Source organism: Penicillium brevicompactum (assembly GCF_028827555.1).
Source record: "Penicillium brevicompactum strain IBT 35665 chromosome Unknown utg000006l_segment0_segment0, whole genome shotgun sequence".
Taxonomy (NCBI): domain Eukaryota; kingdom Fungi; phylum Ascomycota; class Eurotiomycetes; order Eurotiales; family Aspergillaceae; genus Penicillium; species Penicillium brevicompactum.
Genome location: NW_026623209.1, coordinates 5,154,350 through 5,170,470, shown reverse-complemented (window position 1 = coordinate 5,170,470; position 16,121 = coordinate 5,154,350). Strand labels below are relative to the sequence as shown.

The 16,121-nt window shown below is 49.1% G+C and overlaps 6 protein-coding genes across 6 annotated transcripts; 3 read left to right on the top strand and 3 right to left on the bottom strand.

Annotated features, from left to right (window-relative positions):
• Positions 1–822: 822 nt before the first annotated feature.
• Positions 823–2,694, bottom strand: N7506_010183 (purine-cytosine permease family protein; the record flags this gene model as incomplete). The annotated part of the gene is made up of 6 exons (XM_056959476.1): positions 823–906; positions 965–1,670; positions 1,727–1,840; positions 1,898–1,970; positions 2,025–2,175; positions 2,236–2,694. The coding sequence occupies 6 exons, from the start codon at positions 2,692–2,694 to the stop codon at positions 823–825; spliced, it is 1,587 nt and encodes a 528-aa protein (XP_056808866.1).
• An 858-nt stretch (positions 2,695–3,552) lies between these two features.
• Positions 3,553–4,172, bottom strand: N7506_010182 (SANT/Myb-like DNA-binding domain-containing protein; the record flags this gene model as incomplete). Its single annotated transcript, XM_056959475.1, has 5 exons — positions 3,553–3,594; positions 3,647–3,730; positions 3,781–3,813; positions 3,879–3,926; positions 3,999–4,172. The coding sequence occupies 5 exons, from the start codon at positions 4,170–4,172 to the stop codon at positions 3,553–3,555; spliced, it is 381 nt and encodes a 126-aa protein (XP_056808865.1).
• Positions 4,173–7,424: 3,252 nt separating this feature from the next.
• N7506_010181 (ER lumen protein-retaining receptor) lies at positions 7,425–8,528 on the top strand (the record flags this gene model as incomplete). Its single annotated transcript, XM_056959474.1, has 3 exons — positions 7,425–7,524; positions 7,590–7,903; positions 7,959–8,528. 3 exons carry the CDS (start codon positions 7,425–7,427, stop codon positions 8,526–8,528), a joined length of 984 nt encoding a protein of 327 aa, XP_056808864.1.
• Positions 8,529–10,741: 2,213 nt separating this feature from the next.
• N7506_010180 (uncharacterized protein) lies at positions 10,742–11,990 on the top strand (the record flags this gene model as incomplete). Its single annotated transcript, XM_056959473.1, has 3 exons — positions 10,742–11,560; positions 11,649–11,714; positions 11,769–11,990. 3 exons carry the CDS (start codon positions 10,742–10,744, stop codon positions 11,988–11,990), a joined length of 1,107 nt encoding a protein of 368 aa, XP_056808863.1.
• Positions 11,991–12,509: 519 nt separating this feature from the next.
• On the bottom strand, positions 12,510–13,836 carry N7506_010179 (putative translation factor pelota; the record flags this gene model as incomplete). Its single annotated transcript, XM_056959472.1, has 3 exons — positions 12,510–13,151; positions 13,207–13,695; positions 13,759–13,836. The coding sequence occupies 3 exons, from the start codon at positions 13,834–13,836 to the stop codon at positions 12,510–12,512; spliced, it is 1,209 nt and encodes a 402-aa protein (XP_056808862.1).
• Positions 13,837–15,263: 1,427 nt separating this feature from the next.
• N7506_010178 (F-box domain protein) lies at positions 15,264–15,956 on the top strand (the record flags this gene model as incomplete). The annotated part of the gene is made up of 1 exon (XM_056959471.1): positions 15,264–15,956. The coding sequence occupies one exon, from the start codon at positions 15,264–15,266 to the stop codon at positions 15,954–15,956; it is 693 nt and encodes a 230-aa protein (XP_056808861.1).
• Positions 15,957–16,121: the final 165 nt, after the last annotated feature.

The following is a 16,121-nucleotide window of genomic DNA, read 5'->3' as shown; positions in this document are numbered from 1 at the left end:
TGGAAATCCCAATATAGTGTGAACATTACGTTGTTTGTCTGTCTGTTTACTCACCGTTCTCTGTCTCCTTTGTAGAATAGTGCTCTAGTGGTTGAATATGAGAGCATAGATTGGGTTGTTTGTTTTGATTCATAATAATATTTCTTCGGTCCTCGAATTAATCAATCTTAGATAGCTAAAGGGTGCTGTTCGCTTCTTTCGAGGTTCTTTGCACTACCGAATGAGCTGCCCATGAAGCTATAGTTCCACACATTATCCTCGGGGACAAGGAAATAGCCGCGGATCTTGTCACTGAGCAACAGCTGACACTTCTCTCCCATGTTGGTGGAGAAGCCCTGGGGTGGCATCCTTGTTCTCCGCACCCCACTTGTAACGGCAGGAGTGAGGCCCCACGCTGAAAGTGAGATGGAACCAGGGGTGAAAGACACTATCGTTATCCGAAGTATGGTGCGCTTGGGATTGTCCTCCAATGGGTACAAGTGGTGTGTGAACATCCATTCAAGGGGATGAATGGGGGATTGGGATTCTTTATTAAAAATGACTATCCTGATATACAAGTCTATGTTTCAACGGTCTTGTCAATCCACCCAGATACAGCATGGCCTGGGCCATGAAAACCAAAAACTGTGAAAGCATGCGTCCTCCGTCTGTGAGTGTTTAGACTCAGAATACTTTTATATACTGTGACCCCATGACGAGGTCTACCCGAGGTAGGTCTCAAGTAGCAACAATGAGAAGTCAAAAAGACTTCAGTTGTGGTGAGAGAGCAAGTCAATGCTTCTCCATGACCAGAACTTGGAGCCTCTCCAGGTAAAGGAAGAATTAGCGCCCCACGAAGTGAAGCTCAAGATATCTCAAGGGAGGGTAAACAAGCGCAGCCCAAGAGAATCCAATATAATTTCCCATCTAAAGAGCCAATGTTAGTTCAAGCAGACAATCAAGTGTTGGGCGGGAGTTGACTTACATCCGCGCCGTAGGCGCCGACCAACTTCGCGATGGGGCCGATGTACCACACCTGAGCCATACACAAGACAGCACCAACCCAGCCAACAACAAAGGCAATGAATCCCGCAATGCCGATTGGTAGCTTTGACGGGTCCCGCCAGATAGCCCAGTTGTATCCCGTGCGCGCACGGAAGATAAAGCACTCTTCCAGTGTGATAGCAGTCCAGATGGCAACCCAGTAACCCATCAGAGCGAGGAAGTTAGTGAAAATTTCGGAGAGATGACTGCGGCCAACAAGCGCACAGACAGTATATATGATCACGGCAATAGTGTTCCAAATGACGCGGGGCACTGCCTCGGCATAACGGCCGAGAATTTGGAAGTCAATACCAGCGGAGTATGTGGGTGCCACTGTATTGGCGATGAGACCCAGTGCGCAGACAACGGAGCAGAATTTGCCGAATCCGTGCAGCGGACCGAACCCTTCAACGATCAGTGCTCCTTGACCTTCGTTGTAGGCTGCGCTATACTCGGGGTGGGTGGGGATGCCCGAGGCAAGGCCTACGCCGCACACTAGGGCCATGGTGAATGAAACAAGTAATCCCGCCAGACTAAGGCCAAAGATCTTAGCCCGCGATGTGTTTTCTGGGTAGTAGACGAAGAAATCCGCTGCAAGCGGAGCGTATGTAATCGCGGCACTGACACAGATGGAGAAGAATGATAGCCTAGTGTCATGATTAGAGATTTGAGCCTCACTGCTAGTGCTGAGCCTGGCGCTTACCTGTTACCGGCTACCGTCCGGGCATCGCCTTCGGATACGGTCGACAAATCGAATTTCACGGATGAAACTCCGAAGAGAATACAGACCACAATTACCTGGGGGATGAAGGCAAATCTGAAAGTCCATGCGTCAGTAACAGCATCTATGCCGGAAGTACATTCTCGAACCAACCTTTCATAGTAATGGAAGACCTGAATGCCGAAAGTCGCCACCACCCAGCTGATGATAGCAATAATCACAATGCCTATCGACCCGTATCAGTATCACAGATTTACCGTTGGTCCCATGCTCTGCTTACCAACAGCAACGGACATGCCATTGGGAGAGACAGCCGATAGAATCTGTCCGCCTACAACGCAATCGATCAAGCCATATCCAATCATCTGGACAAGGTTCAGCAGAACAATAATCTTGCTTGGCCACCAACCCATCGAATACCGTCCGAAGGCCTAATCACCAATCAGCACCTCTGTCTGATAAGTATCCAACAGTCCACAGGTAACACCTACCAGAGTGCGAATCCCAGAAACAGGCCCCCATGTCGCCATCCAAGAGGAGACCACGGAACCAACCAGAGCACCGAACACAGCACACAGCGCCGAGTCTCGGAAACTGAGTCCGTAAACGGCAGGGCCCAACATACCTAGGGTAATGTTGTTGGGCGCGAGGTTGATGGAAATCCACAGCAAGAAAGCTTGCAGGTATGAGAGCCATGAGTTCCGCTTCATGCGCTCGGATACAGAGACACGCTCAATTCCACGCGCCTCCAGATTGTAGTCGATGAGTTGGTTCTCGAATTCTCTGATCACAGAGCCCAATCGCGATCCGATGGGATTGCGGCGATTGGTCGTTTCGGCGGCGTATATTCCATCATCCTTGTTCGCCAGGCCGGGAGTTTCTGGTGCGAGTGTTGTTGGATCTTCCTTGGAGCGCACCGCTAGGGTGGTGATTTCATCTTCTGGTGCCATGCTGCTGGTGGCGTTAGTTTTTGAGCCCGGTATTTGGGGAAAAGCGTATGAGTCCTTTCGCTGGAATTACCCAGATCAAGTTTAACCGTATATTCTCAGAACGACAAGTGTCGAACACCGGTCTTCACGCAAGAGGTAACCTTATATACCTTGATCTCGAGGCAATACCATACTACTCGTCTTCGTGGCTAGAGAGGTTGTGTCACCTTCCGAGTGAGTATAGAGTCACTGTGAGGGGTCAGCGAATACCAATGTGACACCGCGGGAGATAAAAGGTACCAAGCTGAGCAGAGCTGCAAGAGTAGTCGAGATGTCAAGAATTGGAAAAAATGCAGTGGAGTTAAGTGGGCAACGGGGAACTCTGATTGCCGCGGGGAAAGGAAAAAAATGATCCGCTTTGCCTCTCCGCCCTAAATGACATATGCATAGATCTACAACGCAAAGGCCTAGCCCGCTTTTTTTTTAATGCTGTAATTTGCTGAATTGGTGGGAATCATATGGTATTCAAGGACACAGCGCCAGAAAGACGAGATGCGCCTGTCAGGCAAAAAGAAAACAGAGAAAAAGGCAACGCCTTGGGGGAAACATAAAGAAAAACACACTGGCTGATCGCAAAAGAGGCATAAGATGCGCAAGCTCAAAGCGCAGAGAATGAAAAAAACAACAACAACAACAACACAATAACGAAATCCAGATCACCAACTCCATCTGCCTTGTAAGATCAATGACCTCGGCCACTGTTGAAACTTGCATCGCTCTGGAATTGCAGGAAATCCGGAAGGGAATGCACAAACTCAAATAAGAAAAAGATGCTAAGAAAACGAAATCATCACTTCATCAGATGCGTCGTTGGTGTCGTCAGACATTCTTGAAATGCTCTTTGGCATATTGCTCACAGGCCTGGTATGAGCATTAGTACAGCGCACAAACAGGATGAATCGCGGATACTTACTTTGGCTGGCTTGCCGACTTTCTGCCCGATCACCTTCCATTTGTTCGCCTCGTACTCTTTGATTGCCTCTCGAAGCTTCACGGACTGTGCGACGTCAGCGGATGTGACCACGGATATTAACAAAACCAACATACCTCGTCTTCGGCGAACTCCGCGTAGTGCATGTCCTGCAGATGTGTCAGTAAGACACGCGACTGGGTCAAATCTCCTAGGTTCTCTCAGTATCGCGTACCTTGTACCAGTGTTTCTTGACACTGCCCTCAGTTCGAGTAGGGAAAGTCTAGAATGGGCAAAACCCCAACATCAGTGACCTGAATCTTCCATCGTAAGAGTAAAAAAGGCCCGCGCGCACCTTGGCGATTTCACTCCAGCTGCGGCCGGCGTCGCGCATTGTCTTGAGTCGTTGCTCCTCCTCGGCGGTCCACGGCGTATTCGTCCGCCCCTTCTTCTTGGGCGTAGACTCAACTGCGGGGAGCGCGTTGGGATCTTCGATCGCACCGACACCAGGGTTCACAGGCGAGGCCATCATGACGGACCCTGACGCGGGAGAAGGGGGCGCTTGCGCGAAGTACCGGGATTTTGTTGTGTCGGTAGGGGAGCGCTGGGGATTGGGATGCCTTCAAAGGTCGGGACGCGGTGGAAGGGGTGGATCTGTTGTTGGGCGAGTAAATGCGGCGGGGCGCTGGTTGTGGCTGACGTTTTGATTCGCTTGGAATTGGGAGGGGAACTAAGCGGGCAGCGAGAGGTCAGATCGATGAGAAGGCATGGTTATTGGGACAACGATATGATCCAAACGCGACCCAGGTGCACTTTGACATCCAACCCAGTCTCCCTCCCGCAGCTGGAGGCCGGACGGAGATCATAGACGAAGGGACTTACGACATGGTGAAAGACAGGGTTTTCAATCACACGGTGTCGATTCATCTGTACATACAAAAAGGCCGCGTGGGGGGTTAGCAAGATCTGGTACTGGCGCGCCTTGGTCAACTCTTCGGGGAAGCGTTACACTAGACGATGACACAGGCGCATCCCAGGCAGAACCAGATCAGGGTAACAAAGTAGAAAGGTATAGCTCGCGACACAGGAAAGTCCAGACTCCGATCGGAGTGTTTTAGTCCTGGAGGGGGAGGGGGAAGGGGGGGGATGTCTCCAAGGGAAGTTAGGCTCACAGGTCAAAATCGCATGGTCGAAGCGTCGATTCGGGGACCTCGAATTCTTCCGAATATGGGGAGAACATGAGGTTCAGATGTGTTGAGAAAAATGGAGAAAGTGACGATAAGATGGAAATAAGGAACCGTGAGAGAAGGAAAAAGAGAAGAGAGGGAAGTCAAGAAGAGAGAAGAGAAGGTCCAGGTTACAGAGAGAAAGGAGAGTTGTAAAAGAGAGGAAAGGCAGAGAGAGCGGGGATGGAGTCACCTCATATCACAACGCCGAAAAGTAATTATAGACCGGTGTTTTTTTTTTTTATTGCTTTCGTTCTTTTAATATGCTCTTTCTTTTTGATCTTCTCTTGATTTTTTGAGCTTTAGCTTCTAGAGGGGGAAAGGGGAGATAGCTCTAGGGAATTATGGGCCCTCTTACTGAGGAACCAAAAGCTACTACTGCCTTGCCCTCAGAAGGTCACTTTCAATTTCTCCCTTCCCTTTGTTGACTCTATATATCATGTCGATATTATGTCAAAATAAAAGTCAGTGTCGATTCAAATACGCCTCCAACCCCTCCGGTGCATTCCACAAGTTCTTTCTTGGTCTAGGAACCGATGTCCCGGACAGGGGCCTGGTCACAGATTCATAGCTCGACCTGCCCTCCAATTCGGCCGGCGACAAGATGCAGAAGCAGAGAGAGGCCACGTCCGGCAACTTCCATGAGACATTTGGGCCGAAGAGACCCGCGAGTGGCCTGTTCCAAAATCCGGTGACCCGGCGAGATCTCACAACACCGTGCGAGGATGACAGAACACGCCCAATGCGAGTCAACGACACGCCCGAGGGCCTGATTATTGTAAAGACATCCAATGGCCCGGGAGCTCCTCCCGCGATCAACAATATTCCAGCGACAGAAGTAGCTGTGTCCGTCCAACCCGAGACTTGGCGGGCTAGATCAGCCACAACGCGGGTTTCGTGTGAAAGCCACCGGGTACTGTTCACCCCTCTCTCTCGTCCTTCTCATGCAGGTCGTTGGGGGAAAGACTGATGCACAATCTGGGGGAGAGGGGTGGTCCTGGTTAACCTTTTGAGGTGTTGGTGCCGCGCGGGGCTCGTCCGGGGCGTGTATATATTCGAGAAGTCCAGCCACTTGAGATCCTGCCGGCATCCTCCCTTGTCACACGCACAACCTTGCCTTTCCCCCTGGTCGAAATTCAATGTTAATTGATCAGTGAGACTCTCCATTTTGAAGCTGCTACACGACTCAATTGATTGGAATTTATACAGGTTGCCATCGTGTGGAATTCTCTGACTGGGTTTGAGAATGATGCATGCAAAAGATCAGGCGTGGCTATTTACGCCAAATGCGGTATATTACAGCTGCTGCCAAGGTTCATTGAGGGGAGTTTATGACTTGCATCGCCTATTCTCACTCATTGACAAGGTTTTTGACTATCAACACCAGGAATATCAAGTCCTTGATCAATCCAATGAGAACACGGATGTTTCAAATGGTGTCCAATGCCTCTCAAACAGACTTGAGGGCTTCAAAACAAGCAGTTTCTACTAAGTGGCGGTGATCAGCCCCTAAGTGGCTCAGGCTATCCGACAGATATTCCAAGGCCTATTCACACAAATCGAGCCCAGGATTTTGCACAAAACCAATGTAAAAAGCGCGCCAGTTAATTGGAGAGTGGGCTCCAGGACTATGACATTTGATTACTGGCGACTGTCAATCATGCAGCATTTCCATCTGTTTTGGGGATCTTACCGCGTCACCTGCATGCTTGAAAGCATCTAGGCCTTCTCAAATCCAACACGTTCACGGGAGGCGATAAACAAATCTTGATTTAAACTAGAATGCTAAATCATTGGTATCACTCAAGAAGCTTAAGAAGAGCCTCCAGATTATCAAGGTGCTATCTGGGGCCCCACCGTGTACTGCAATACTTGATATTTGGTTGCTACGCCCCAGGGCTGTCCTGCATCCCCACTCCACTTTATCGCCATTTGAATCTGCTCCTGCATACGGAGTGGGATACTCGCACCTGGGCACCAACCCTTGAACTATGCCCCGAGAGGGGAAAATCGTGTACTTGCTTGAACTGGTCAAACGATGCTTCTTATCGTTTTGTTGATGTATTCATTCTCCGATCTATCACCAATCAGCCTTGGCATATATCCTTCCGAGCTCATGTTGAACAGCACATGTCAATCACGAACATAAAATGCAGCCACAGGTGGTGTTTAACAAAGCATCTCGCCACTCAGATCTCTGCCGTGAATGAATCCACACATTGTACAACTTCAAAGGCTCCAGATGTTTTGATCGGCACGACGTCAGCGCTCACGTGAGCCGAACTTACGCGGCCCGAGCTCATGTGGAGTGCCGATAACGAACTTCCCCAGGTGACCCCAACAGCTCCATCATCTCTACTTGCCACTTTGTCTTTTCGAGCCAAGAGCTTGCTGAGGCAAATCAGATACACCAGAAACAAGCTTACACAATTTTCTCCCAGTCGGAGGCTTAGGCTCATCCCGAGGTCTAGTCAGGTACCTGGTACCGCCCTCGATAGCTTGATAGGTGTCCACACCATACCGTGCCTTGATCGCCCAACCACACTTTCACAGCCATGGTCTCATGGAATGTCTTCCGCATCCTCGGTGATGTGTCTCACTTAGGCTCAATCTGCGTTCTGCTATGGGCTATTCACAAGAACAAAAGCGCTGAGGGTGTGTACATGGAATCGTCCTGTTGGAGATCGCTTACAGATGATTGACACGTCTTCTTCAATTAGGTGTATCCCTGCTCACACAGCTGCTTTATGGAGCTGTCTTCGTTTTCCGGTATCTCGATCTGTTGCAGCCTTCAACATACAAAATCATGGGCTCAGTGGGGACATGGCATGTGATCTGGAATGTTGCCTTCAAAATCTTCTACCTGACCTCATCATTCTACACAATCTTTTTGATGATGAAAGTGTTCCCGCGCACAAGAGAAAGAGAGCGTGCCTGGAAACTCGGCTTGTGGTCGGTAGCAGGATCCCTGGTGCTGGCTCCCGTTGCGATCTCCGTCCTCGAGCGAGAATGGCCTGACGATTGGTTCATGGAGGTTCGTCAAAAACCACTCAGATTTAGAATGGATTCGAACTAACGCGCATTTGAAGTTTTGCTGGGCTTTCTCTCAGATCCTTGAATCCGTCTGTGTCCTGCCACAGCTCCTTCTGCTCCGCCAGACGACTGTGCCGACAGTGATTGACTCATACTACTTGCTTGCGCTGGGATCATACCGGGCATTCTACATCCTTAATTGGATAGTGCGTCTCTTCAGCTCGGCACCGTTCCATGATCAAATCGCAGTTGTGTTTGGAATTATCCAGACCGCATTCTACGTCGACTTTGCCTGGGTGTACTACTCGCGTCAGCGTGTCAAACTCCGCAATGGCGGTGTCGTTGACTCCGAAGATTATGGAAACAGCTGGCTCGTGAACCGCGTGATGAACTTCAGGGCCTCGCGCCATTCTACAGATGAAGAACAGCATCTTCGAGACGAGGAGACGGACGTGGATGGCCAGTCTAACCACAACCGGTGGGGTGCTCGTGGAGTCTCGATTGCGGCGGATGACACCTTGGAAAGCAATGGCCACAACAAGGCACATCGCGATGACGACAGCCTAGGTGGATTTTCGGGAGACGAGGATGAAAGCGAGAACCACGGCGCCAAGATCACTCGCTAGAGGTGATTCGATATTGATAGACTTGTATGCGACACATGACCGTTGGCCAATGTGTGCACAGGGGGCATGGCCACTATTAGACCCACACTGGGGGTTGGCTGCACGGGAACACCCGCCAAATCCGTTGGATAGCATGGCAATCTCCCGGTATACATTTATCCGCCTTATGATTCACCGGGTGTCTTCACATATGGACCCGGTACGAAGATATGCATTGCACTTTATTTCATGGAGGCTCATTCTGTACTGTGTACTTTTAGACAGCCCGGTTTCACGATGCCACCCGGGTGCCATCTGATATCGCTGGTAGCCCCCTCTGAATCGTAACTCACATATTCAGTCTGTCGATCGACGGTCAAACATGACCTTCGTATTTTGCATACTTGTAAACCGGTACATAATACACCCGATACAATTTTTCGGAGTTTAGGTACTTCTTTCCGAGTAGTACTCCGTACACTACACAGACTGAGAGCCCATGATGTTGAAACCAGTTAGGTTGCACTTTTCCCTTGCACTTTTCCATCCACAATACGGAGTAGACAATACGGAGTAGACAATTTAGGGGTTGACAAGAGCAGAGAGCAACCTTCATCTTCAAGAATAATCTATGGTGGCCTTGTGTGCGTGCATACATCCAGGTTTTTCTGGTTCCTCCAGCCCCAGACTAATACTTTAGTCAAAAGCCCACAGAAGAGGATAACCCCTTCTACATTTCGGCCAATAGTGCAGTACGCATTTTCCTTGCTGCAGTAGATTGTGCGATCGACATGGCTAGACAGACCAAAGCAAAGAACAGAGACCGTGTTGAGACCCACCGATGGCTGTTGGAAGCGCTTAGAAACTTGGGGGCGGAAAAATCCATGTGGGGATCGAAGATCGGAGGAAAACCCACGCGGATTCTAGATTCAAATCCATGGATGTTTGCTGCAAAAACGAAGTAAACAAATAAGGAAAAAGAAAAGAAGAGCAAAAAACAAAAAAGTATGTGGGTCGAAGAAAAAGTTGTTCTGAACCTTCGAGATGACTACTCGGCTTCGTGCATCAGCGCTTAACCAACGGCTGTGAGGCCTCTGTGGGCAAGCCACCAAGCGGCTCGGGGGTCTTCTCAGCCTCAAAAAGCACGGAAGCATGGGGTGCACCAGTCATGAGCCTGCAGTGGCTCTAGTCATGACTTTTTCTTTGAACATCCTTGCAAACTTCCCCTCTTTCTTTGGGGCTACTGAAATGTCTTGTAAAATACGCAGGCTGTCAACAAGGCTGACAGATTGCAGACATGTGTGCTGTACGGAGTATAGTGCGCAAAATCGCGAAGCAGAATGTGGTCATGCTGGGGCTGATAAGTGAACTTCGGGCCAAATTGGGCGAATACGATCTCAAGACCAGAATGTACAAGATATCTTTTCCAAGTCTGTAGGTCTCTTCATGTTCTGTGATCTATCATCAACCCTTTGACGCTTTGTCTATGCGCCCAGAGCGGCATGCAGTATCCACATGGCCAACAACCCTAACATACTCCCTGCTCTTCTGGTTGGATTTGAAGATTTCATGGACCAAAATCTAATTATTCAATTATGTCGACCCATCACAGTGGACCCCGAGTCATAGAATAATCTCATATGTATTCTCCATGCAGAGTAGTCTGAGCCCCTCCTATGGGGGCGGATTCCGGATTTCGACAATAGACTATTGCATCCGCAGCGCTTAAATATAGGCTCTCAATCCTTGATGGAGTTTTCATGCTCCTGCGCCGCAGAGAGCCCACCGGCGCCAGCGAGCTGGAGTTTTAGTGCATTCTGAGCCTATAGTAAATACCGCGACGGTTTGTTCACGCCCTGCCTCGCGAGGCATCCCGGTGTTGGTCGTGATCTCGCTCAAAGCGGCGTATGAGCGCATCTTTCCCATTATATTCCACCCCTCTTCTTGCTGCTTAGATTGTTCTTATAAGGTCAGATCGTCGACAGTTGGGAATGTGCATCTTCATCCTGTCATAAATCATTATTGGCTTCAGCCTCATTATACACGCAGCCCTAACTGCTCCAAACCATCAATATCCAATAGGCGCCTGCGATTCCAAGCCTTTCCCTGCTTCAAGTTTCAGATTTTGCCTCATATCCATCTGCTGCGGCGTCTATCTTCCAGTCAGACCGTGCAGTGGATAGAGAACTTGATCAACGTGTTTCATCTTCCGCCAATTGCAGTTGATCATCATCATGTCTCACCTTCCAATTGTTTCAACTTCCGAGGAAGAGTACTACGGGAGCCTCTCAGCTCCTTCGCATTGGTCTGAAGCTGATCCGGTACGTTTTGTGTGCATCCTGCAAGACCCCCGTTACAAGCTGACTCGTGTATCAACGACTCAGTCCCAATTTGTCGGAGTCAATCATCCCTACTGCACAGAGCCTCACGTTCCACCCAACGTCTTAACACCGATCAGTCTCCCAGATACCAGCTTTGGAACAAGCCCAGCACTTACTCACCCGGAAGACTATCCAAAATACCAATACTCCAACATAAACGATGCTATCCCGGGCTCGCAGGGTCTGGGTATCTCTGGGCCATTCCCAAGCGAATTCCCTCGTACTTCAGCCCCAACTTCGGGCTACTTGTACGCTCCAGCCCCACGAAGCCACCAGCATGGGATGATCCAAACGCCAAACCAGTCACCCGAGGGCCTGATTTCCTACCCCAGTGCCAGACGCCAGCGCTCTGGGTCATCTTTGCGCCAGCAACATGTTCACACGCCCATTCTACCAAATCCAGAGGGTGTCATCCGAATGGAGCAAGATCGACAGAATCCCCAGCCTATCAATATGCCCCCCAAGCCACGAGCTCCGGGGCGTGGTCGTCGAGACCCTCAGGCCGAAGAGGAAGATGGCTTTGTCGAAAATCTCCGAAATGACAACGTCGCTTGGAAGAGAGTGCGTGAGCTATTCCAGGAACGTTTCAACAAAGACGCCTCCGAGGCCCGTCTACAGATGCGCCTTCTTCGCCGGCAGCGAGAGCGGACCACGCGCTGGGACCCTGCAGATGTGAGTACGTATTCCCATATAATCCTCCCCTCACTCTCAGATATGGAGATAATCCTGAGATTGTTTGCTAACACCTTTTTCAATCAAGATCCAAATCCTAATTAGAGCCCATGATATTTGGGAACGACAGAAATATCAGTTCCTATCAAGCAAGGTAGGCCTCTTATGAACACAATGAAATGTGTACGATTTGACGAGTGACCCTCAGATGAAAGAGCTTGGCGCTACGAGATCATATTCCCCAGATCAATGCAAATCACAGATTCGACTCCTGGAGACGAAAAGATTTCCTCGGGACCGAATGAGTGCTTCGCCGTCAGCTTTTTCTGATCCCACTCCTCCTACGCCTTTGCCGCGGAAGAGGCGACGAGAGCAGTCTTTTGAGTCAGACTTCGAGTCAAGTTTCGAAGCTGAGCGATCATTCTTCTAGATTTGGGCTGGGTTCCCATTCCTTTTTTCCTTTTCCTTTCCCCCTAGTACCCTTCTTACACCTTTTCTTTTCTTTTCTTATTCCCCTTTCCTGCTCTCTTCATTTCTTGTCCAATATTTGGCTCTTTGTGTATTCATCATCATGATAGGCAGGCAGAGACCTCGCCGGACCGTCGCTTTGCATTACTGGGACAACATGTCAGATTTGTCATTCTTTTGTGCCTCTAGGGCTGTACATAAACTTCATATCTTCTTTCCAGGCGTACATATCTGATACTTTTCTCTTTCTTTCTTCGATACTATATTCACTTGCCTTCTTCCCATGCCGTTTGTGCTTATATAACAATAGGTCGACTTCATATATGAAAGACTTCAGTCATAGACTATGTACAAGCTTAGACTTCAGCAATGCCAAAACCTACCTATTAGGTTCTCTATAGATTTGTGATCGATCGTGAGCTTGAAAAGAGTCGAACCCGGGGCTGTGACCTTGGGAGTGTATCTGGAATTGGTGTATATTTTATTCTTCATCAGATAAATCCTCGTCTATGATAGGGAATGTCAAGAGTGCAGCAATACCACCAAGTCCCTCGAGGCGTTTCCCACTTTCATGGTCAGAGCTAAGAATCCGCACGTCACCACCCTCAACATCACGAACACGATCCACGAGTGACACCCAGCGTTTACGCTCGGCAATATCCTGCGATCGAAACAAGCGATTTGAAACGATGAGCACACCACCACCTCGACCAACCGCACCTTGGTCAACCGCGGACTCAACTTCACGTGGTCCATAGGTCGCTTTGTTGGTTTCCTTTCGTAATTGCTCGAGGAAATCGTCCATCAATTTCGTCTCGCGGGCGTACTTGGTATCGGCCAGGAGGGTCTTCACTGCGGGTGATTGCAGAACCTCTGATAGTGAATTCGTGTACCCTGATGCGGAGTGTACAACCACAACACTTGGAAGAAGCCGCTTGAGTCCAGGGGTTGTCGTTGATGCCTCAGACTGGATATATTTGTGGAACCCGGAAGCGACAAACCCAGGCGAGGCGAGAAGAACAGGGCGCACAGCTTCATTGTTGGCGCCCGAAGTCAGACTGGTATTGAACTCCATTTGGCGAAGCAGTGTTTCGAGAGTAGTTTTAAAGAATTTGTTCATGCCCTGGAGTCCGTGTTAGCTCGAGGATTGACCGTCTTGGAATATACCGATGACGTACCTTATCGTGATCCCCTCCTCCTTGTCGTTTGCGGGGCACGGACATTTCAACCTTTTGCTTCATTATCGTTTGGAACTGACCGATAAAGCAGATATGAGCCAGTCCCTCTTGCATAACCACTGCGATAGCTTCTGCGCGACGCTTGCCGCCTTCGTCAACGGCATCCCTCAGCGCCTCAATCGCAATACTATCCCAACCGACACCTTCTCCATTCGCGCCAGCCTCTTTCTCTAATGTGAAATTGCGGTTCAATTCTAGATCAAGGGTATGGAACTGGCCGATCTTGGTGTGTTGTGTTTCGTTGATGATCTGCCCTGAGACATGGAGCTGGGAGCTGTGTGGATCAAAGTCGAGGTTTTTAACGCGAATCACGAGGTTGAGATGAACGCGCGCTGAGCTTGTAGACCCGGTATCTTGTACTGTCGTGACACGGCGAATCGCGCTGGCTCGGAGAATATCACCAGCTCGAATTAAATTGAAGGCATGCCACTAGATTGATCAGGTCATGTTAGACCACTCTGGAGATTCGATGCAAATGTTTGGGCCGCGTACCATATCCTCAGGCTCGTCAGGGCATAAGGTGACCGCACCAGACCCATTGTGCTCAATTTTGTTTTTAATGCAACGCATGATGTTGAGATCAAGAGCAACTCGTGGTTGAAGCTCGGGAAGTTTGGAAAGTGGACAATTCTGATGTCGTTTATGCGGTGCCGTATATCAACCAGTAATTATGACGTGGAGGGGTGCGATGTTGTGTTTTCGCTAAGAAAGGCTGGACATACAATTTGAACATAAAGAAGGACCAATCCAGGATGTTTGATTGCCTATCCAGTTCGCATCCAACTTCCAAGATTGAAACCAACCCCACCATATTATACTGCCTCTGGTTACCGCCCATCTTTGTGATCTCTGATCCTTTAAGTATCAGAGACTGCAAAGTTGCGACGTTGGAATTTGATCACATATAAATATACGCTATCCTCGATCTACACCCTGGAAATTATCAGTTTTGACTTCATGAGCCGTGTACAGCAGCATGTCGATAAGGAAATGCAGCCCTAATCAGTATCTGGGCAGAGGACAAGACTGACGTCAGTGCATCTATATGGCCTGCGCAGCTATTGATGTACTGTCGTTCCTCCTGCTCTTAAGATTAAATATTCCATCTCACCCCGAGCTTCGGTCTTGAGAATGCGTGCTTCCAAGTTTCTGATGCAGTTCAATCAGACTGGATCTTCGAAGATCAGGAACATTCCTCACTAGTGCTAATGGTGGCATGAAAGTAGAATCTCATGAAAGATTCCTTCACTCGCGAACCTTGGAAACATGTTCCCCAGATTCATGGCCCCGATCGCTTGGTATGCATATCAAAGAATGAGAGGGTTCATCCCATCATAGGGCAATGTCAGTCCTAAGCAACGACACCAACGATACCAAATAACGAGGGAAGCATCGCGAAGGTCAAAGCTACCAGAAGGAAAGCAGCGAAAGGGAAGGAGAGAAGTGATCATTTGCACGTCAACCACTTTTACTACTTCCCTTGATTTTTCCACCTTATCTTCTTCTTTCGCTGCGCTTGATCTTTACACAACCAGCAACCACTGACTTCACCACGAAAGACACAATGAACGTTTAAGGCATCTTTACGATCATATTCAACAGGTGCTACTCCATTCAGCAATGGAATTATGATGGTCGTATAAACACACTCGGTGCCCACATAATTGAAAGTGTCCCCACCGACCCTCAGCAATATCAAGGTGAGCCGTGTAAGCAGTCCACTACTTTAAATATGCTAATGATTCACAGAATTACTTGAATTCTTCCGTACCAAATACGCCATAAAGTATATGGCTCTCTCGAAAGAGGTGCATGAAATGTGTGCTGACCTCGAGCCAAATTACTCCCTAATCGAAGAATTTAAGGCACTCCCTTCCAAGTTCCCATGGGTGGCACTCCCAAACCAGTGAAACTACACAGTGGATCTTGATCGTGAAATCCTCACAATAAACAGCAGCATCTACTGGAAGCTAGGCAACATTCCGCGCTAAAATGATATGTGGTTTCGTGTCATGGAGGGTGTGACTAGCTACCTGATCACGGTATCCCCCAGTCTTCGCCTGGACGAGCACCTGGCATCCTCCGCTCTGCCTTTGCCCAGTGAGAGTTGGGAAAAAACAGACAGCTTCCGCATCGTCGCCCGTAAGACGAATCTCGAGGAAGCCCGAACCTCCTTCCTTACCTGTGATATAGCAGACACGGTTCTTCAACACCGAAATGTGATTCTTGCATACGGGCTGGACTTCACCCTGGATTCCTTTTTCTTCCGGGAATTCATTTTTGCCTTGGTATTCATTGCCTCTTACAAGGCAAAGTTCCACTCATTTCCTGCCCAGTCGTACAACTCTAGAGCTTGCAAAAGTCGGCCACCTGGACTTTGCACATCAAATCACTTCCCTACCCAGATCACCTGGGTAGCCGAAGGAAGAGTGGACTGGCCAAAAGGATCCACTACTGGAGTTCAGCTCCTTGTCACTCACTTGGCGAGCGCCTCGCCCACTGAGACAAACTACTGGCATGAGAACGTACTGATCAGTCTTGTATCAGTTACTGATGGTGAGGCAACCGTGAGAGCTGCTAAATGGGGCATCGCCCAAGGAAAGACTCACTTCCAAATCAACGTCCTTTCATTTCTAGACTATCGTCCTCTCACTTCTAGACTATCGTCCTCTTACTTCCCTCACTTCTAGACTGTCGTCCTCTCACTTCTAGACTATTGACCTCTCACTTCTAGACTATTGACCTCTCACTTCTAGACTGTCGTCCTCTTACTTTTGAAAGTGATACCCGCAGAGACGTATTTAAAGGATGGAACTGGGCTGCCAATCCAAACGAGCCGCTCTATCTATCCATCA